The sequence below is a fragment of the Prionailurus viverrinus genome, chromosome B4 (assembly GCF_022837055.1).
Source record: "Prionailurus viverrinus isolate Anna chromosome B4, UM_Priviv_1.0, whole genome shotgun sequence".
In the NCBI taxonomy this organism is placed as follows: domain Eukaryota; kingdom Metazoa; phylum Chordata; class Mammalia; order Carnivora; family Felidae; genus Prionailurus; species Prionailurus viverrinus.
The window spans coordinates 107,704,831-107,728,517 of record NC_062567.1 but is presented as its reverse complement, the minus strand read 5'-3'; the positions used below and the strand labels follow the sequence as shown (position 1 = coordinate 107,728,517).

General features: G+C 35.4%; 1 protein-coding gene across 4 annotated transcripts in view; it reads right to left on the bottom strand.

Annotated features, from left to right (window-relative positions):
- The window catches only part of TMTC3 (transmembrane O-mannosyltransferase targeting cadherins 3), a 67,866-nt gene that overhangs the window by 21,203 nt on the left and 22,976 nt on the right, over positions 1 to 23,687 (bottom strand). For all 4 annotated transcript variants that reach the window (XM_047867493.1, XM_047867495.1, XM_047867494.1 and 1 more), the window contains exons 3-8: positions 18,664 to 18,882; positions 16,419 to 16,518; positions 12,603 to 12,718; positions 11,983 to 12,155; positions 5,735 to 5,987; positions 73 to 221 (exon numbers count right to left, since the gene is read on the bottom strand). In XM_047867493.1, coding sequence (XP_047723449.1) covers positions 73 to 221; positions 5,735 to 5,987; positions 11,983 to 12,155; positions 12,603 to 12,718; positions 16,419 to 16,518; positions 18,664 to 18,882 — 1,010 coding nt within the window. The remainder of the gene's footprint in view (positions 1 to 72; positions 222 to 5,734; positions 5,988 to 11,982; positions 12,156 to 12,602; positions 12,719 to 16,418; positions 16,519 to 18,663; positions 18,883 to 23,687) is intronic.

The window sequence follows — 23,687 nt, the reverse complement described above, 5'->3', positions numbered from 1 at the left end:
TTTAAATACTTAAATGTATCACACTTAATTCTATAGTTTGTAAGCATTAAATGAACTAACATTTTAATTCACCTTTTGTTTGATATTTTCTGCCATCCATGGGCTACCAAAATACAGAACCCCATGCTAGGAACATATAATACTCGCTCAGCAACAACAAATCCCACTGGGAAGAAAAGGTTTGATGCAGGAATAAATGGTAATGCCATTAGACAAAGTGCCTACAAAGAAAAATAAGATATTTTATTTAAAAAATATGTGGACATTCAATAGCAAAATCCAAATATTGTATCATTTAACTTGAATGATAAATGACCATTAATTTGAATGGTTCACTGTACTGGTGGACCATTTTTAATAATACTCTAAACAATACTAGTTTAAACATAAGGAAGGCAACTTATGGACAGTAATAACAGACATCAGGATTATGTCACCAAAGTGAGATCAAGCTAGAACTTATAACCAGAGATCATCCAATTAAATAAAAAAAATTTGGGGGGAATATATATAAATAAGACAATTTTTAAACATCCAACTAAAGTACGTGTGGTAAAAATAAACTGATAAAGATGTTAACAGGTTTTAACAAAAGAAAACCAACCATACAAGTTTTTATAATTTTACTACCGTAACTATTCAAATATTGGAAACTGAAGAAATGACATAAGGTACACTTCAGACAAGACAGTAGACTACTACTTCTGTACCCCAGCATTACTTGCATAACATTCTGATGGATCATATACATTTAACAGTGGCTTAGTATATACATAAAAATAAAACTGCCCCATTAAATAGTAGTCTTTTATTCTACAAGAATTTCTAAAATTCTAACACTGTACATTGAAATAAAACATCATAAAAATGCTTAGATTGTTTTTGCCATTTTGAAGACGAGTTAACATAAGGTTGCTAGATTATAAAGCCATTAAAAAGATAGGATACAAACAGCTAGCACACAAATAACTTGTGAAAAGAAGTTGGTTGTTATTAAGACACCTGTTTCTATGGATATCTGCTTCCACAATTTGTTACCCTAATTTGTTTTATAGTATCTAACTGAATAACTGCAAATTGTTCCTTCAGCTTCAGAAGTTTGAGTCTTCTAACAGTTTGAGAGGAAAGATTGTTTTTCCTTTATTATATTTTATTAGTAAAATATAGATACAGAGATGTGTATCTCTCCATCACAAATTAATGACTTGTAAGGAGGAAATAACTCTAAAGCACTACCAAACTGCTCAGTATCATGCTAATTTATAGATCTAAAATTTTAGTGTTTTCTTTTTGATCAAAAAGGTAAAACATTCAGAGTACATAATTCACTTTCCATTTCCCAAGAGTGCTTGATAAAAATAACCAGCTAGCTACGAAAGAGACATTCCAAAATATGTAGTCCTTTTCTAAAAACAAATAAGCAAACATTTTTTTTAAATAATTCATGGCTTCCTTATAGTAATTTTATTTAAAAGAATTAAAAGTGTTAAATTCAATCAAAGATGCATTGGTTATGATGCATAAGCTGCATACACAAAAAACAATCTCACAAAAAACCTACCGGTTCCTAGATAAGGAATGCCTCTAATTAACTTAATGAAAAGTTCTAATATGTTCTCTACTGGTATATGCTAACCTAGGTAACTATGGCTACCATAAGTTCCTTCTTCGGTAATATAAAACTCTCTTTAAAACAACAGGTGTTAGGAGTGCCTTGCCGGCTCAGATGGTTAAGTATCTGACTTCAGCTCAGGTGATGATTTCATGGTTTGTTGGTTCGAGCCCCATGTCGGGCTCTGTGCTGACAGCCCAGAGCCTGGAGTCTGCTTTTGATTCTGTGTCTCTCTCTTTGCCCCTCCCCCACTTGCACTCTGTCAAAAATAACATTAAAAAAACAACAACAACAGAAAAGAAAAGGTGGTAGTGGAAAGCTCACAGTTTGGACAAATCTCTTTCACTTCTTATTTCTTATGTAACATAATAAGGTAAACCACTCAATCATCTTGCCAATCAGTGTTTCTTCATAAAAAGGGATTAATAACTGCTTATATTGTTGATACATATGGCATTTTATTTAGTAAGTGCTTATCATGGTATCTAGTACTTGGCAGGTACTCCTTTGATCTACTCAGTCCCTTCCATAGATCTTCAGAAAATATCACCATAAAAAGTAACCTGTTTAGTACTCTCTTAAGGCAGTACTTAAGGTCACAATTGTTCTTTTATACACATAAAATAAAATTTATGTAAATCTATGCTTACTTCACTGGCACGATCCTCTATTTTTTATTCAGCTTACATTACATAAATCATTACTTTATTTGCCCAAATTTTAAATTCACCCAACCTACCTTATTTTTCCTTTCTTTTAGCAGAACCTCAGCTTTGGATGTGTTCTACCATATATCTGCTTTGTATTTACCTGAGCAACAAAGCACTACTAGAGACAGTCCCAAAGCAGAACAGATTAGTATCATCAAAAATTCATGGTCAACTTCAAAATGATTCTTAAGACTGCTCAGAATTTCTAGGTTTCTTTGGTAGGCTCATTCCCACTCTCCTAGATTTTAAATCTTGATTACTTTACTCAAACTTCTGATCCATGACATTTTCAGCAGGTGACTATACTTCCAAACATACAGAGAAAACTACACTCATAAAACAAGAATTCCTTCAATTCCCTGCTCCTATACCAACCAACATCCACATTCACATGTATTTCCATCCATTCTGAGATATAAGAGGCATCTCCATCTGTCTCAGGCCAAACCTGAGCTGTATCTACATGGCCCTTGCTCCGCACAAATCTCACAATTAGCCATCCCTTCATTTACTCAGTCACTTTCTAATCAACTGTATCGTTCCTATCCATATTTAAATATGCTCTTGTCTCCCCAATCTTAAACATGTCCTTTGACAACATATATTTACGTTACCATTATGTAACGTTACCATTCATTATGTACTTCAGGTGTAAATCAAGTTCCCACACTCTTACGAAAGCACTTTAAAAATTTTTTTTCAACGTTTATTTATTTTTGGGACAGAGAGAGACAGAGCATGAACGGGGAAGGGGCAGAGAGAGAGGGAGACACAGAATCGGAAACAGGCTCTAGGCTCTGAGCCATCAGCCCAGAGCCCAATGCGAGGCTCGAACTCACAGACAGCGAGATCATGACCTGGCTGAAGTCGGACGCTTAACCGACTGCGCCACCCAGGCGCCCCATGAAAGCACTTTTATAGTGGGGGTATGAAGTAGCTCATTTTAACCCCACGTAATCAACAATTCAAATCAATGAGTATGTTTTTGCAAATCAACCCATTATTGACATCCCCTGCTTCTCAAAGTTAGCCAACTGAGTACTCCAATGAAAGTGACTCTCCTACTTCTGAAGGTACACCAAATCTAGATCTTCATGCTTCCTCCAAGCTCTACATGAGATCAGTCTGTGATACTTGAAGTCGGCATAGTATTCTCTCACTTAGGTAGTAATAAATTCAAGTTTGCTCATCCTTTGAAATATTCAAAGTTGAGTTACCCTATGGGTTGGTTATCTACACTAGCAATCTTCACATCCTCATCTCCTAATCAAATTTTTCCACAGAAATAAATTTCATTTAAGTAACTAATACACCAAAAGAGGTAAAATATGACTGATCTCACTTTTCTGCTTCACAGCATCTGTTAGTGATAACCATTCCATCTTCCTTAAAACATTTATGTACCTTTCTGTCCACTTGGTCTAGCTCCTACTTAGGTTCATTCTCTTCTACACAGTATCTAAATACAGAAGGTCTTTTTTTTTAAATTTATTTTATTTTTATTATTTTCTCAAGTTAATATACAGTGTGGTCATGGCTTCAGGAGTAGAACCTGGTGATTCATCTCTTACATCTGACACCCTGTGCTCATCTCGAAAAGTGCCCTCCTTAATGCCTGTCGCCCATTTAACACACTCCTCACCAACCTTCAGTTTGTAGTCTGTATTTAAGAGTCTCTTATGGTTTGCCACCCTCTCTGTTTTTATCTTATTTTTCCTTCCCTTCTCCTATGTTCATCTGTTAAGGTCCTCAAATTCTACATATAAGTGAAATCATAGGAGATCTTTCTCTGACTGACTTATTTTAACCAGGCTCTGCACTCAGTGTGGAGCACAGCGTGGGGCTTGAACTCAGGATCCTGAGAACAAAATCTGTATTGAGATCCAGAGTCAGATGCTTAACCAACTAAGGCACCTAGGCACCCCCAAATATAGAAGTTTTTTAAAGACCTACTTGTAGGTTTCTTTTCTTTTCACTCTATCTAGCCCTTTCAACTACCTACTGAGGAAGAATTAAGACCAAATACTCCAAGGCATTAATTATGTGTATGAATTATCTTCTATTCCATGCATCTACAATGGTAATAGCTGATTACTATCTTTTTTTTTTTTAATTTTTTTTTTTAAGGTTTTTATTTATTTTTGAGACAGAGAGAGACAGAGCATGAATGGGGAAGGGGCAGAGAGAGAGGGAGACACAGAATCGGAAGCAGGCTCCAGGCTCTGAGCCATCAGCCCAGAGCCTGACGCGGGACTCGAACTCACAGACCAGGAGATCGTGACCTGAGCCGAAGTCGGACGCTTAACCGACTGAGCCACCCAGGCGCCCCAGCTGATTACTATCTTTGAGAACAGTGACAAAACCCCAGGTGAGAAACCTCTAAAATCGCCATAGACTTTCTTAATCATATCCTGGTTTCAATTACTATCTCTATGCCAATACTGCAATCAATTTTTTATGTGTAGCTTAGGCATCTCCTCTGAACTCCAGGCACCAGGTGCTATTCAAATTCCCCACTAGGATCAAACTCAACAGATCAAAAAATAATAGTAAATATGATCTTTCTCCCAAACCCTATATTCTTTCAATTGTCTCTATATATCAGAGATTAGCTTCAAATTTTTCCAAAATGCCAATTCCCTGGTAATCGGGGCCTTGTATTTATCATATCCTCAGTGCCTAAAATGCTGCCTGGTACACAGATCACAACAAAAAACTTTTAGTGAATGACTAAATCTAGTGACTGCAGCCAGGTATGATGTATTTGTAAAGTATTAGAAACACTTTCTGGCATGTAGCAAATGCTCAAGAAAATGTTAAAGATTATTATTGTCCTCAATAATTTAAAGGAAAACAAAACTGTTAGAAGTGACAGCAAAGAAAATTACAAAGAAATACAGCCTGAATAAGAAGACTTTGTACATAATCAGAGTCATCTGAACATAGTAAAAAATAACTCATAGAATAATGAAGTCTTACTAATGAGAACTAAAGAGCTAATATGTTTCTAGCTGTCTACCTTACATGACATTCTTCTCTGTGTCAAGAAAACAAAGTATATAATATGATCCATTTCCTCAAAAAAAGTGTATAATCTACTTGGATAAAGAAGTAGAAGATAATGATGCCAAAAGGGATGCTTCATGATTTCAGAGTTCCTACCAAATTGGGAAATTTATAACCAGTTTTTATTTTACATGCTGAATATATATGCCTGCATATGTATATATATATATGTATGTGTATATATATATATATATATATATATATATAACCTAAAATAAATTAATAAATTGGGGTGATGTTGAATAAACAAAAATACTATTTCTAAGAAGATGCTTTGACAAATTAAAGGTGGTCTTTAAATCAACTGAATGTTGTATCAATTGAAAAATTAAGAAAGTTTTCTTACCATTAAAACAGTCTTGGAGGAATCACCAGGGTATCTGAGACTGAATACCCCCAAAGCCCCCAAAAAGCAAAAGAAAATAAATGTGGCAAGATTTCGAATATCTAGAAATGATTCTATAAGTGGTATTGTTCCCATGGTCCAATCACAGCACAGTTCCGAAGGATTTAATAGAAGCCAAGCATTCAAGGGAAGGAGGTAGTTAAAAGTTAGCTGCCTTGTAGGAGTTGGGCTTACAGCAGCTGGGTTATCAAATCTGTAAAAAGATTAAAAAAAAAGTTATTTAATCTAAAACACATTTCAAACACAAAATTAATATGTAACATATAAATAAAATACCAAAAAAGCAGTATTTCATATGTAATATCACTTAAAATGACAAAGTATTTTTTATGAATACCTCAGTCCTCACTGGAGTTCAAAATGTCCAACCCTTATGAAATATCTAGTTGAGAATCTATGAGGAATGGTTGGAAGGGCAACTAGATCAGACATGTGTACCCTGCAGAAGTGCTTTCATTAAATTATAACCTGATTAAAAGTAAAAAGAACATTTTAATAGACTCGTTGTAGGTGCTGTACGAGTGCTTCTGAGAACACTAACCAATATTTTCTTCTGCATGAGATGCTTCTTTCAGCACTAAATGCTAATAAAAATTATGCTTCCTAGAAAGAAAGGTTTTCTTTTGTCATGGACAGAAAAAACTGTATCACCTATGAGCTTTTCCTCTTTGCTTAGACTTTTAGGAAGCTGAAACCAAATTTCCAGTATAGAATAGTAGCTGTATTTCCCTATGTAACATTTTATTTGTGTTCTACTTTTTCTATTACATACTAACATAAGCTTATACTTTTTTTCCAAGTTTTTATTTAAATTCTAGTTAACATACATGGTAAAACATATGTGGTTTCTGTGTAGAATTTAGTGATCCATCACTTATATATAACTTATATATAACATATATAACGTATATATATAAGTGCTATCCCAAGTGCCCTCCTTAATGCCTATCACCCATTTAGCCCATCCCCCACCCACCTCCCTCCATCAACCTTCAGTTTGTTCTCTATAGTTAAGAGTCTCTTACAGTTTGCTTATATCCTATTTTATATTTGTCCAGGCCATGATATATTACATGTACGTTTCATTAATTCAGTCTGCTTCTTGCAAACTAAGTCAAACCATAGTCAAATCATTTTTTAAGTATATTTCAAATGAATGGCTTCAGATACTCATTTCTTTAGGCTACATTCAAAATTTTATTGGTTTTGTTAATATTAGTCTTTAAAAGCCCAATTTCTCATTTTATAATGAATGAGTTAATAAAAAAAATCAACCTCTACCATTTATTTGACTTGGTCTTCTTAAAAATTCAAATGGCTGGGAAACAGTAAATACTATTTAAACAAATAACATCATTTTAAAAACTTTCATATTTGAATGTCTACATATATGAAAAATAACAAATCTTGAGTCAAGGCTTGAATTATCAAATAACGAACAGAACTGAACACAAGGCTGTCTTTTTTCCTATAATCCACTATTCGAAGTTCAGTTTTATAATTAATAGTTTATTTAGAATAGCTGATTTAATAACTGTACTATAGAAAAAGAACATGTGGCAAAGCATGTGAAACCATATTATAGTCAACTTCACCGATAATTTAATACAAGAAATTTATATATACGCATACTTTTAAATGCTTATATTTGGAAAATATATATTTATATGTAATATAATCCATATAGCCATCCACACATACACAAAATACATTAATACATATAAACCACATTATCATACTACAGAAATGGAGATAAAAACAGTTGATCCAAATTCTCTAAAAGGAATAAAAACAGTAACACTGAATATGAGGGTAAAGAAGGAAATATATTTACAGTTTAATCTCTTTTCCATATTTTACTATTTAAATAAGTTGGTTCAGTTTAGCACAGCTAGACTCAGAAGTAAAAATTCATGAAATTAGAAAGTAATTATTCTTCAAAGAAAAAAATGCTACTGAAACGAATATTGCGTGGAAATGTTAAAAGATCTTGCATGTAACGTTAGTCACTTAAATAAAATTGGATAAGAAACTAGTATAAATTTCATTTTATTTTTTTTTAACTTTTTTTTTTTTTTTTCCAACGTTTATTTATTTTTGGGACAGAGAGAGACAGAGCATGAACGGGGGAGGGGCAGAGAGAGAGGGAGACACAGAATCGGAAACAGGCTCCAGGCTCTGAGCCATCAGCCCAGAGCCCGACGCGGGGCTCGAACTCACGGACCGCGAGATCGTGACCTGGCTGAAGTCGGACGCTTAACCGACTGCGCCACCCAGGCGCCCCTTTTTTTAACTTTTTTATTTTTTTGAGAGAGAGTGTGAGTTGGGGAGGGGCAGAGAGAGAGGGAGAGAGAGAGAGAGAGAGAGAGAGAGAGAGAGAGAGAGAGAGAATCCCAAGCAGGTTCTGCAATGTTAGGGCAGAGCCCCAATGCAGGATTCAATCTCACAAACCATGAGATCATGACCTGAGTCGAAATTGAGAATTAGATGCTTAACCGACAGAGTCACCCAGGTGCCCCTATAAATTTCATTATAAATTTTACCCTGAAAAAGGTGAAATGGGAAAATGCTAAATGTTAGAGCAGGAAAACAAGATATGCAGACTGTTAAATTCAGTATAACTTTTGCTTCTAGTCTTTTTTAAAAATTTTTTTTAATGTTTTTATTTTATTTTTGAGAGAGAGACACAGAGTGCTAGTGGGGGGAGGGGCAGGGAGAGAACGAGACACAGAATCCAAAGCAGGCTCCAGGCTCTGAGCTATCAGCAGAAAGCCTGATGTGGGGCTCGAACTCACGGATGGTGAGATCATGACCTGAGCTGAAGTCGGACACCCAACTGACTGACCCGCCCAGGCGCCCCTTTTTGCTTCTAGTCTTAAAGGAGAGAAGAACTGGACAAGACATAACACAGTTGGGTATCAGGCAAAGAAAGACAATGATACCCAAGAGAAGGAAAACAAATGAGGGAAACCCTACCTGGAAAGTTCAATACTTGGATACAGTTCTTAGTCTGTGGAGCATTGAGGGAGAACCCAGTGGAGCCTAGGAGTATCCCTGAATTGTGAAGATGGAACTGGGATCCCTAGGAGCCCAGGTCGATAGAGTCAGTGGGGAAGAATACCAGAGAGAAGAAAGCTGCTGAGAAAGAGAACTCAGATCTGTAGAGGGTCTCCTTCCAGTTTGTAGTACTGATCAGAACTGATCAGCATATATATATGGAAATACTCAAGGTCAGTGTAGTGGGTTGAACCATGTCTCTCAAACATTCATGTCTACCCAGAACCTCAGATTTTCTTCCTTATTTGGAAATAGGTTCTTTGCCAATGTAATTAGTCAAGTTAGGATGAGGTCACATTGGATTAGGGTGAGCCTTAAACCAAATGTATAATCACTGCAGTGATACAGCAACACACCAAGGAATGCCGCCAAAGACTGCTAGCAACCACTAGAAGCTACTAGGAAAGAGGCATGGAACAGACTTCTTCCTGAGAGTCTTCAGAAGGAACCAACTATGCCTGACACAGTTTGGACTGTGGCCTCCAACACTGTAAGAGAATAAATTTCTGCTGCTTTAAGCTACCCAGTTTCTGCTAATTTGTTACAGCAGCAGGAAAAATAATAGAAATAGGAAACTACCTCTCAAACAAATTAGATAAAAATTCTCAAATGCCATACAAAGCTAGGAATAGTTCCTCAGCAGCCAGAATAAAAGCTCTCATAAGTCACAGTCTATCAGACAGAATCAGTAGTGGAAAAAAATTACCTCTATCATAAATGCTGCTGTGGTCTCATATAACAAAGCTTAAGAGCAAGACTAGAAGATGAAACATCTCTCAAATAACTTAAATGCATCCCAAAATAAAACTCTAAAATATTTATAGGAATATATTAAAGTAAAACTCACATATGGCATCTACTAAAAAATTACTGGGCATGTGAAAAAGTAGAAACATATAATCTATGAGGAGAAAAATTATTCAATCTAAACTAAGAAATGACACACACAAGAAAATTAGTAGATGAAGACATTAAAGTACTAGAACATGTAAAGACATGAAACATAGAAAAAAGGCTTAAACAATTTCTAGAGATGAAAACAATGTCTGAAATGAAAAAACTAGAAAAAATTAAAGGGAGACTCGACATTGCATAAAAAAGACCAGTGAACTTGAATGCAAAGCAGAAGGAACTACCAAAATGAAAACGGAGAAAATAGTTTTGGGAGGGGAATAAACAGAGCATTAGTGTGACAACTTCAAAAGGCCTAATTTACATGTAATTGGGGTCTTAGAAGAATAGAAACAAATTTCAGTGAGTAATGGCTAAAACATTTCCAAAATTTACATACTAAAACATATAGATTCTAAACTCAGTTAACCTAAGCACAGTACACATGAAAATAAAAGTAAGGGTAACCAGAAGTTTGTATCATTTGACCACCTTCACCCAAATTTTGTTATATGATAAGTATGTCCTACAGTAGTAATATGCAGCATGGGGACTATAGTTAATAATACCATATTACATACTTGAAAGCTGCAAAGAAAGTAGATCGTAAAAGTTTTCATCACAAGAAAAAAATTCTCTGTAATTATGTGTGGTGATGGATGTTAAGTAAATTTATTGTGATAATTTCTCAATATGCATATACTAAATCATGACACTGTATACCTAAAATTCATATAGTGTTATATATCAGTTATGTCTCAATTTAAAAAATAAAATAAAAAGAGAAACAATGGTGAGGAGAAAATAATAAAAGCAGGCATAGAGAAAAAGACACACAATATGCAGAAGCACAAAAATAAAGATGACAGAGATTTTCCCAGTAAAAACAATGCAAGTTAGAAAATAGTAGAGCAACATTTTTAGAGTGCTGAATGCAAAACAGTCAGTGTAGAATTCTAAACTCAGGGAAAATATTTTTCAAAACCAAAGGTAAAATAAATATATTTTTATATACAAAAGCTAAAACAATTTGGCATCAACAGACCTACAGGTCAAGAAATGATAAAGTCCTTTAGTCACAAACAAAAATGGTACAATACGAAAATCACATTAAATGTAAATGGCTGAAACACCTCATTTAAAAAACAGATTATCTGATCAAACAAAAAAGGAAGACTCAATTATATGCAGCCTGTAAGATATCAACTTCAAAGATACTGATAGTAGTGCCTGGATGGCTCAGTTGGTTAAGTGTTCGACTCTTGATTTCAGCTCAGGTCATGATCTCATGGTTTGTGGGATTGAGACCTGCCCTGGGCTCTGTGCTGACAGTTCAAAGCTTGCTTGGAATTTTCTTTCTCCCTCTGTCTCTCCCTGCTCTCTCAAAATAAAAAAAAAAGATATTGATAGATAAAAAGTAAAAAGATGGAAAAAGATAAACCATGTAACTCTAACAAAAGATATATAAAGTGAATTTCTGAGTAAAGATTATTACTAAGGATAAAGAAACTCATTAATAAAGGTAAAGGGATTAATTCATCAAGACATTATAATCCTAGATGTTAACCACTTGAAAATAGAGCTTTAAAACACATGAAGTAAAAACTACAAGAAGAAATAGACCAGTCTACAATTATAGTCAAGGATTTCAACATCCTCTACTTAATAATAGAACAAGTAAATAAAAATCACTTAAACTATATAAGACATCACTTAATAACCAATTAAGTTAAAATAGGTTAAAGTTTCATTAGGTTAAAATCATTATTTTCATTCGTTGGTTTCATGAGTGTACTCAATATGTCAAAATTTACTAATTTGTACATTATAAATATATGCAGGTTTTAAAAAAATATTAATTATACAAAAAGCTGTTAAAAAAAACTTCAATGTAGGGGTGCCTGGGTGGCTCAGTCATTTAGCAGCCAACTCTTAATTTCAGCTCAGGTCGTGATCTCATGATTCATGAGATCGAGCCCCGCATTGGGCTCTGTGCTGACAGCATGGAGCCTACTTGGAATTCTCTCACTCTCTCTCTCTGCTCCTCCCTTGCTTGTGCTCTGTTTTTACTCTCTCTCAAAATAAATAAATAAATAAATAAACATGAAAAAAGAAAAAAAAACTCAATGTAAATCAAACACTTCTATTATAATCACTGAACATCAAGAGTTAAAGAAAGGATGAAAACAAAACAAAACAAAACAAAACAAAAACAAAAAAAAGAACCAGAATTTCCATACCTGGTGAATACTGGAAGTTGTGACTGAATGACCTGGACTCTAATCACAACAAGTAATAGTGTACTGAACATCAAAACAATGAGTTTTATTAGTGTCTGCAGCATAGAAAATGGAATATTACTCTTCCCACGGAAAAACTGTCCGGCAGTAGTACATAATAATGGCAAAGTATACTGCAAAAGGAAAAAAAAAGTTTTAAATAACAATATACTACAACGTTTTCAACAATGCAATACATTCAAAATGCAAGATTAGATATAAATTGACTGTAATTATAAAATCAGTATGGAGCAATGTGTGGAACTGATAAGGAATAAAACTGAGTCCAATAATCTTACCCAATAATGAATCATATTGGACGGTATTACTGTGTACATTTCCAAATTACCTAATGGTTCCATTATTGAAACTGAAACAACAGTCTTAAAAAACTGAAGGAGTTATAAAATGTTAAGTAATTTTCAGTGGCTACGAGGACAAAATATGCCAGTTTCTTGCAAATTTTTGGTAACATTATTGGTAAAGAGAATAATTTATAATGACACATTTAGAAACCAAGTTTATTATCATCAAATTCAAATAGGATAAAAGATAACAATAAAAATTGTATTTCTCCTTACCCCCTGGGCAATAAATACTTCATACACACAGCAAATTCCCACAACTGTTATTCCTTGTTCTTTACACAATGTTGCAACAGCAACTAAAACCACTGTCAAAGCAATTGGAGTCCATACTGCAATTTAAGAACAGAAAAATATAAACTACACAAAACAATTTTATAGTATCATAAATGAATATTTTAAGTTATACAACTGCTGGACATTACTAAAAAACTCATGATTCTATATTCACATTTGTGTTATTTCCCATTAACCTATACTTCATATTTCAAAATGTATTTAAATGTTGTGATTTTATATACCCAAAACAAAACATCGAAATGTATAACTTAAACTAAAAAATTTTTGTAGAGAGGAAAATTATCTAATGAAATGTTTTTAAAAAGTTTATTTAGTTTGAGAGAGAGAGACAGCATGCACGCATGCATGCACGCACACAGGGAGGGGCGGGCGTGGAGAATCCCAAGCAGGCTCCCTGCTGTCAGCACAGAGCCCAAAGCTGGGCTCAATCTCAGGAACCCTGAGATCATGACCTGAGCTGAAATCAAGAGTCAAATACTTAACCGACTTAGCCATTCAGGCGCCCTGAAATACTAATTTTTAAAACAAAGGTAGGGTGGCCAAATTGGAGAAGGAAAGCTTAAAGGCTGGAGTGTTGTGATTAATGAACCATGTATGTGAAATGAAGGCAAATTCTTTAAATTATTACACAGACATCTATATGTTTTATTATATCTGTCATTTATTAAAAACTTCAAACTGAAAACTACTAAGCAAAGTAGAATAACATTCTTATTTTAAAGAGTATAAAAACTGAAACAGATAAATAGAATTTAAATTAATACTATTCTTTTAAAAAATCTGCATTAGAGGGCACCTGGGTGGCTCAGTCAGTTAAGTGTCAAACTCTTGGTTTCAGCTCAGGTCATGATCTCACGGCTTTGTGGGTTTGAGCCCTGCATTGGGCTGTGCTGGCAGTGTTCCTCTCTCTCTCTCTGCCCCTCCCCTTCTTGCACTCTCTCTCAGGATATATATACACACACATATATATGTACATATATATATATATATACTTAAAAATACTATCAATAGAATATTCATAAGTCCTACTTAAATAGAAAACCTACTTCATCAACTTTAAGCAATATCAACTAGTTAGTAGTAATAATTTGATTCAAGAAGAATGAATTTTGAGAATAATTCCATATCTACTAACTTGCTTTATGACTTTGAACAAGTTTTCTGAGCTTAAGTTTTCCTACTGTAAAATATGACCTCCAATTCTTTTCAAGTTAAAAAAGCATATTGCAGTATAATTGTGTGACCTCAGGTTTACTTATTAAGAACATTAATCAGAGCAAAATCTCAAATAATTGACTTAAATCCAAGTATAAATAGAAAAATAATTCATGAGTTTGATATATCTTCTTTTGTTGTTGGGCTTACTACAAAAATTCATTTATTTTTGAAATTGTTTTCAACTTTAAAATACTCTACTGATTAAAATTACTGAAAGAAAAACAACTCAAAAAACCTTCAAACACTATTGGAGATACCCAGTAAAACAGTATTCCTTTCCTCAAAAAAAAAAAAAAAAAAAAAAAATCTCATATTCTAGTCAGATCAAAACCATCAATACAAAAGTACATTATACCAAGGAATGAAACATAATGCTAAATTCCGTAAGAAATTCATACAGGAAAGAAATCAGTAGGTGATTATTTACAAAACAAGCTGAACCTAAAGTTGAACCTTGAAGATATATACATAGAAAAACTGGGGAAGAGGTATGCATGCATAGAGAGGAGGAGGGAATAAGCTTAGCAAATGAATGATACAGAGAATAGTATGAATGGAAGGGTATGAATATAATAAAAATTAGTGGGAAATAACGGCCTTGAAAAGATATTTAAAACAATATATCAAATGGCTTGTATAACCAGTTTAGCATATATTATTTGAGTCTCAAAATCACTCTACTGTGATATAAGGGAAGATGTAATCATGTGCATTTTTAAGATGAAGAAAGAATTTTAGAGGTCCAAAAAACAGTCATGCACAATAAAGAAATCAGGACTTTAACTTGGTTCTTCTGACATTAAATTCAGAGCTTCTCCTAGTTTGTAATTCCACTCCAAGACAGAAAGCAAACAGCTGCATTCTGTAATGCTGGATTCAATCTCAGCAACTAACAGCTCTAATAAAGGCAAAAGCTTTATTGAAACCAGTCACTTCAGTTCTTCAATTTTTGGTGATTACATTACTGTATGAACACATACTTTGATTTTATAAATAGATCTCTGGGGTTAAAGTTAACCATGTGTAATTTTGTCCAAAACAAGTCCCCCTGCTAGATACACTAACAACACTTAAAAATATACACGTATAAATACAGAATCCATTTCAATCATTAAAATTCATTCCAATTTCAAAATATAGGTTTCTAAACTGAATTTTACATGTATAAAGATACAAACCTTTAGCAATCACATATATTCAAATAGTTATTTTAAGTATCTACTACATTTTGTGGAGGAGAAAGATAATAGTCATATAAACAAGATTTATTTGTTAACTGATGGTCTAAGTGTTAATAAAGAAAAACAGAAGGTGAAGGGAAATAGAAAGGAATGGGAAGATGAGTGGTGCTGCTAATGGCATCTGAGCAGAAACCCAAAGTAACAGAAAGACGCAAAGGCCCTGAGGTGGATCATGCTTTCAAAATGGGTGTGGGTCATGAATAACCTAGAATTTAAAGTGATCAAATAATTACAAATTGGAAACCTTTGCAAGGACACATACGTTAAATAGTGAATACAAAAGATGATGACAAATCTGTTTATGGTCTCAAGTATAAAATTATGTAATGTGGAATAGGACTATGGGAGTTATTTGGACAGAGAGAGGTCCAAAGCAGGTTCAGCACTTTTTTTAATTATAATTTAATCGCTGACTTGGTCATTTGCTCAACAAGTATATACTGAACACCTACTGTATACCAGGAACTCCATTCCAGGAAATGGAGATAGAAACCTACCTATATTACAAATCTAAGACAACACTAAAGGTGTTTGGCTAAATCACTTATTTGTTGAAACTTAGTTTCTGTTAATGTAAAATTAGGCCCCTTATCATCAGTACTTTGGGTTTATAGTGAGAAAATTCTCCAATGATGTAGGGAAAAAAAAATTAGAGTTAAAGTTTAGATCAACCAAATACAGGTTACTATTATGTAAAACCTCTTTCAGGTCTACTGTTCACACAAATCATTTTTATTGCCTGGAACTTGTTTTCTGATAATACCTGGCATAACTAGGATTAATGAGCTAATGTGTACAAAGCATTTTCCAGGGTGGGACACATGGTAGGGACTCCATAAATAGCTGAATTATGATCAACACCTAATAAAAGTTATATTCTAATAGGCTTTCAACTTTATCTAAACAATACAATTCATGGCCTTCACAGGTGATATTACAGAAAGACAACTGAAGTATTAGTACTTGTATCTTTGATAGGTAACAACAGATGGAACTAGGAATGACTCTAAAACTCCTATACTCTAGGGTAAATTTTTTAAGTTAAATTAAATACAGAATCTGTTAGTCATGATAAAATATAAACTGCATACAAAAATAATTTTTACTATTGACAATGTTGCATATCATGTTCGTATGTCCATACGTGCTGAAATAGTATAATATATAAAGATAAACCCAAGTGTGGCATATATTTTATAACAAATAGAGTAAGTAAAAATTACTTAGCAAGTTTTATATCTATAGAAAAAAAAATTAAATGTTAGACACTTACCTATGGAATTATCTGGTCCTTTTGATTTGGTATATGACAAAAATGCAGCTAGAAAAAAGATAGATGACAAAAGTTCTGCTCTTCCTACAACACCGGTTACCTAAAAAGGGAAAGGGAGAGGAGTTCATATTAATGAAGAGCCTCTTGAAAATTTAACTACTATATATAATAGGAACAGCACTTTAGAAATTAAATTGCCATAATTTTTCAAGCATATTTCAGTTTCTTAGACATTCTTTGAGTGCCCTCGTGTGGTGAATCTGTGTATCTTCCATAAAAATATATTTTCCAGTGACTCTACAATAGTTCTATTATCATCACTATTTTGAAATAATTACAGGCCCACAGGGAGTTGCAAAAATAGATACAGTGAAGTCCTGTGTACGGTTTACCCAGCTTCCATCAACAGTAACATCTTATATAATATTAGTACAATATCTAGAGTAGGTCTTAATTAAAAAAAACAAAAAACCTAACACCTTGCATATTTTCTTAAAATACAAGTGTTCTTAAAATATAAAAACATCATAAATTCAGTAAGGTCTATCTCAAAATAAACTTATAAACTAAAGACAATGAACTTTAAAAAGCCCTTTTAAATTCTAAAAAATTAAATATAAAACCCTCAAACCTCTTCCTTTAAAGTGTGCCTGAGTGCCTGAATCAGTTAAGCGTTAACTCCTGATTTCAGCTCAGGTCATGATCTCTGCTGTCAGCATAGAGCGTGCGTGGGATTCTCTCTCTCCCTCTCAAAACAAATAAACTTAAAAAAAAGAAAAAAAAGAGGCCAGTATATAAAAAGTTTGGGGGCGCCTAGGGGGCTCAGTCAGTTAAGCATTGACCCCTGATTTCGGCTCAGGTCATGATCTCTGCTGACAGTGTGCAGCCTGCTTAGGATTCTCTCTCTGCCTTTGTCCTACTCATACTCTCTCTCAAAATAAATAAACTTAAAAACAAAGTACTCTTGTGACACCTGGGTGGTTCAGTTGGTTAAGCGTCAACTTTGGCTCAGGTCATGATCTCATGGTCTATGAGTTCAAGCCCCGCATCGGGATCTGTGCTGACAGCTCCAAGCCTGGAGCCTGCTTCGGATGCTGTGTCTCCCTCTCTCTCTGCCCCTCCCTGGCTCATGCTCTGTCTGTCTCAAAAACAAACACTTAAAAAATTTTTTTTAAATAAATAAAAAATTAAAAAAAGAAAAAAAAAGTACTTTGAATTCACTGTAGAATTTAAAACAACCTATCATTTTTATAAACATATGGAAAAATATCTGTTCAATTAGACATAAAAAGGTTCAAGACAGTGAGAGACACACACACCCCTTCTAATACACACAGACATTCAAACACTTGGAGATTAAACATACACATTTTTGCTTACAACCAAAAGCTCATAACAAAGCAATCGAACAGAGTCCTCTTTGCTCTGTTGTGCGCAGTTTTGGGGTTTCACGGTTTTCAAGAAAAATAAAGTTATACTTTAAGTATGTCTTAGGAGGTACTGGCTGACAGACATATTGGCAACAGCAGAGACAGCTAACAATTTTGAAACACATGGCAAGAGACAACATGAAAGTACTGGGTATCATCATTTGTTAGGATGTGTTTATGTTTTTTTTTTTTTTTAATTTTTTTTTTCAACGTTTATTTATTTTTGGGAGAGAGAGACAGAGCATGAACGGGGGAGGGGCAGAGAGAGAGGGAGACACAGAATCGGAAACAGGCTCCAGGCTCTGAGCCATCAGCCCAGAGCCCGACGCGGGGCTCGAACTCACGGACCGCGAGATCGTGACCTGGCTGAAGTCGGACGCTTAACCGACTGCGCCACCCAGGCGCCCCTAGGATGTGTTTATGTTTACATATATTTTGATATATTTTCATCCTTTACTTAAATTTGCCTTACTAAATATTTCCTATCCTTTGAAACACAAAGCCAAGTTGACAAATATTTTAAATCTATATTCATAAAACATTAGCAAAAAAGACCTGTATTCATTTATATTTTACATTACTAATCTTGAGCAATTATATCTTATACCCTTAAATAATAAATGCTTGTTTCAAAACTTTTAAATTTAAAAATTTTATGTAGCCTAGAAAGTTAAGACTTAACACTAATTAAAAAATCTTCAAATATTTGATTTAAAGCCACAGTTAAATTTTTGCTTAAAAATATACCATTATAATCATTATGTAGGCTCTGCTAAAAAAAAAAAAAGAAAAAATTGATTTACACTTTTACTTACTGCTTCTGTGTGTATTGGGTGCACTGCAAAAAGTAAAGAAGCAATGACACTACTCCTGTTGTCCAGAAAAAGTTTGCAGACTTTAAGAAATATCACACTAACCACAGCATGAAAAATCATATTTAGGAGATGATATGACATTGGTTTCAGCTCACTAAACAGATAATTTAAGCGAAATGTCAATACTGTTAAGGGACGGTAAGACTTGTGGCTTCTCTCCTGAAAGGAAAAAAACAATCATCATCATTAAAGTACCATGGTCCTTCAGGGCACACAAACTAATTGCTGTATTTACTGTTGAAACTAGCAATAAAATAATGAAATGAATGCTCCAAGGATAACACAAACATAAAATATAGCTTTATAAGCTGTGTTTTCCTATTTCCTTAGTCCCACAACAAGGCAATTTCCTCTCCTAAATATAATGAAGAATCAACAGCAGAGGAAGAACATTTGACTTTTAACCCTCTTTAACACACAAATTAAAAAAAGAAAAAAATAGGGGCACCTGGGTGGCTCGGTTGAGTGTCCGACTCCTGATTTCAGCTCAGGTCATGATACCAGAGTTGTGGGATCAAGTCCTGCATCAGGCTCTGCACTGAGGGGTGGAGCCTACCTAAGGTTCTCTTTCTCTGCCCCACTCTGTCCCTCCCCCCACTCTTGTGTGTTCTCTAAAAATAAAAATATAAAATAAAATATAAAATAAAATAAAAATATAAGAGCACTGATCAAATTAGACCAAAAGATTCCTTCCAAAGCCTATATCCCCATCTATACCAATACCAGCATTTATATAACTGCTGGCTAGCTCTTCAAAAGGAAATATAAGAATTAAATGTTTATCAGCACAGTTTAAACGGTGAACTCTCAAAATGATACTGTCTTGTTGTTTTATGAAAAATACCTTTGTAATGCATACACCTGAATATATTAAGCCAAAAACTCACTAAATACTACACAGAGGATAATACAAAAGCAAAAACTTTCTTAGAGAACAGAAAACTTTGTTATGATAGTCTCTACTGGCAAGAAATCAAATTTTATGTGAAGTTGCTGAATTTCTTTACAAACTGTAAGGTTCACTTAACCAGAAAAGTTTTACTGTAAGACAAAATTAAAGCCGATTTAAGAATAAAACATAGGTCAAAACCACATAAAATATTATCCTAGCTATTTTTAAAAATTTTAGCTCGGGAAGATGGCGGTGTAGGAGGACGCTGGGCTCACCGTGTCCTGCTGATCACTTAGATAGATTCCACCTACACCTGCCTAAATAACCCAGAAAACCGCCAGAAGACTAGTAGAATGGATTCTCTGGAGCCAAGCGCAGACGAGAGGCCCACGGAAGAGGGTAGGAAGGGCGGCGAGGTGGTGCGTGCTACATGGACTGGCGGGAGGCAGCTGGGGCAGAGGGGCAGCCCGCCGGCCAAACAGAGGCCCCAAGTCTGGCTGGCAAAAGCGGAGGAGCCAGTCGGAGTGTGTTCTGACAGCAAGAGGGACTTGACATCTGGAAGGTTATAAGTTAACAGCTCTGCTTGGAAAGCTGGAAGGCTGGAGGAAAACAGGAAGGAGAGTTGTTGAGCCCCTGAGGCGCTCACCAGGGCCATCTCCCTCGCCCACCCCCCAGCCGAAATCCCAAAGGGAACCAGTTCCCCCCAGGTAACTTGCTTGCACTGTGAAACACCCAATGCTGTCCTTCTGCGGATCCATCCCTCCGGCAGCGGCAGCGGGTCTGACTCCCTCCCGGTGCCGCAGGGCCCCTCCCATAGCAGATCATCAAAGGATAAGCAAGCTGAGACTGCCCCTCCTGCCCCTGTGCACCTTGCCTACCCACCCCAGCTAATATGCCAGATCCTCAGCACCACAAGCCTGGCAGTATGCAAGTAGCCCAGACGGACCATGCCACCCACAGTGAATCCCACCCCTAGGAAAGGGGAAGAGAAGGTACACACCAGTCTGACTGTGGCCCCAGCAGTGGGCTGGGGGCAGACATCAGGTCTGACTGCGGCCCCGCCCACCAACACAAGTTATTCAAGACAGCACAGGGGAAGTGCCCCTCAGTCCCGCACCACTCCAGGGACTATCCAAAATGACGAAATGGAAGAATTCCCCTCAAAAGAACCTCCAGGAAATAACGACTGCTAATGAACTGATCAAAAAGGATTTAAACAATATAACAGAAAGTGAATTTAGGATAACAGTCATAAAATTAATCGCTGGGCTTGAAAACAGTATAGAGGACACCAGAGAATCTCTTGCTACAGAGATCAAGGGACTAAGGAACAGTCAGGAGGAGCTAAAAAATGCTATTAATGAACTGCAAAATAAAATGGAGATGACCACGGCTCGGATTGAAGAGGCAGAGGAGAGAATAGATGAACTAGAAGATAAAATTATGGAAAAAGAGGAAGCTGAGAAAAAGAAAGATAAAAAAATCCAGGAGTATGAGGGGAAAATTAGAGAACTAAGTGATGCACTAAAGAGAAATAATATACGCATAATTGGTATTCCAGAGGAGGAAGAGAGAGGGAAAGGTGCTGAAGGGGTACTTGAAGAAATCATAGCTGAGAACTTCCCTGATCTGGGAAAGGAAAAAGGCACTGAAATCCAAGAGGCACAGAGAACTCCCTTTAGACGTAACTTGAATCGATCTTCTGCACGACACATCATAGTGAAACTGGCAAAATACAAGGATAAAGAGAATATTCTGAAAGCAGCTAGGGATAAACCTGCTCTAACATATAAAGGGAGACCAGTAAGACTCCTGACAGATCTCTCTACTGAAACTTGGCAGGCCAGAAAGGAATGGCAGGAAATCTTCAATGTGATGAACACAAAAAATATGCAGCCGAGAATCCTTTATCCAGCAAGTCTGTCATTTAGAATAGAAGGAGAGATAAAGGTCTTCCCAAAGAAACAAAAACCGAAGGAATTCGTCACCACTAAACCAGCCTTACAAGAGATCCTAAGGGGGATCCTGTGAGACAAAGTACCAGAGACATCGCTACAAGCATGAAGCCTACAGACATCACAATGACTCTAAACCCATATCTTTCTATAATAACACTGAACATAAATGGACTAAATGTGCCAACCAAAAGACACAGGGTATCAGAATGGATAAAAAAACAAGACCCATCTATTTGCTGTCTAAAAGAGACTCATTTTAAACCTGAGGACACCTTCAGATTGAAAGTGAGGGGATGGAGAACTATTAATCATGCTACTGGAAGTCAAAAGAAAGCTGGAGTAGCCATACTTACATCAGACAAACTAGAGTTTATATTAAAGGCTGTAACAAGAGACGAAGGAGAGCATTATATAATAATTACAGAATCTATCCCTCAGGGAGACCTAACAATTATAAATGTCTATGCACCAAATACGGGAGCCCCCAAATATATAAAACAATTACTCACAAACATAAACAACCTTATTGACAGAATGTGGTAATTGCAGGGGACTTTAACACCCCACTTACAGAAATGGATAGATCATCTAGACACACGATCAATAAAGAAACAAGGGCCCTGAATGATACATTGGATCAGATGGACTTGACAGATATATTTAGAACTCTGCATCCCAAAGCAACAGAATATACTTTCTTCTCGAGTGCACATGGAACGTTCCCCAAGATAGATCACATACTGGGTCACAACACAGCCCTTCATAAGTATACAAGAATTGAGATCATACCATTCATACTTTCAGACCACAATGCTGTGAAGCTTGAAATCAACCACAGGAAAGAGTCTGGAAAAACCTCCAAAAGCATGGAGGTTAAAGAACACCCTACTAAATAATGAATGGGTCAACCAGGCAATTAGAGAAGATATTAAAAAATATATGGAAACGAAAATGAAAATACAACAATCCAAATGCTTTGGGATGCAGCGAAGGCAGTCCTGAGAGGAAAATACATTGCAATCCAGGCCTATCTTAAGAAACAAGAAAAATCCCAGTTACAAAATGTAACAGCACACTTAAAGGAAATAGAAGCAGAAGAGCAAAGATACCCCAAACCCAGCAGAAGAAGAGAAATAATAAATATCAGAGCAGAAATACACAATATAGAACCTAAAAAAGCTGTAGAGCAGATCAATGAAACCAAGAGTTGGTTTTTTGAAAAAATAAACAAAATTGATAAACCTCTAGCTAGGCTTCTCAAAAGGAAAAGGGAGATGGCCCAAATAGATAAAATCATGAATGAAAATGGAATTATTAAGACCAATCCCTCAGAGATACAAGCAATTATCAGGGAATACTATGAAAAATTATATGCCAACAACCTGGACAACCTGGAAGAAATGGACAAATTCCTAAACACCCACACTCTTCCAAAAATCAATCAGGAAGAAATAGAAAGCAGCGAAGAAATTCAATCAGTTACCAAAAATCTCCCAACAAATAAGAGTCCAGGACCAGACGGCTTCCCAGGGGAGTTCTACCAACATTTAAAGCAGAGATAATACCTATCCTCAAGCTGTTTCAAGAAATAGAAAGGGAAGGAAAACTTCCAGACTCATTCTATGAAGCTAGTATTACTTTGATTCCTAAACCAGACAGAGACCCAGTAAAAAAAGAGAACTACAGGCCAATATCCCTGATGAATATGGATGCCAAAATTCTCTATAAGATACTAGCAAATCGAATTCAACAACATATAAAAAGAATTATTTACCATGATCAAGTGGGATTCATTCCTGGGATGCAGGGCTGGTTCAACATTCACAAACCAATGTGATACATCACATTAATAAAAGAAAAGATAAGAACCATATGATCCTGTCAATCGATGCAGAAAAGGCATTTGGCAAAATTCAGCAAACTTTCTTAATAAAAACCCTCGAGAAAGTCGGGATAGAAGGAACATACTTAAAGATCATAAAAGCTATTTATGAAAAGCCCACAGCTAACATCATCCTCAATGGGGAAAAACTGAGAGCTTTTTCCCTGAGAGCAGGAACACGACAGGGATGTCCACACTGTTGTTTAACATAGTGCAGGAAGTTCTAGCGTCA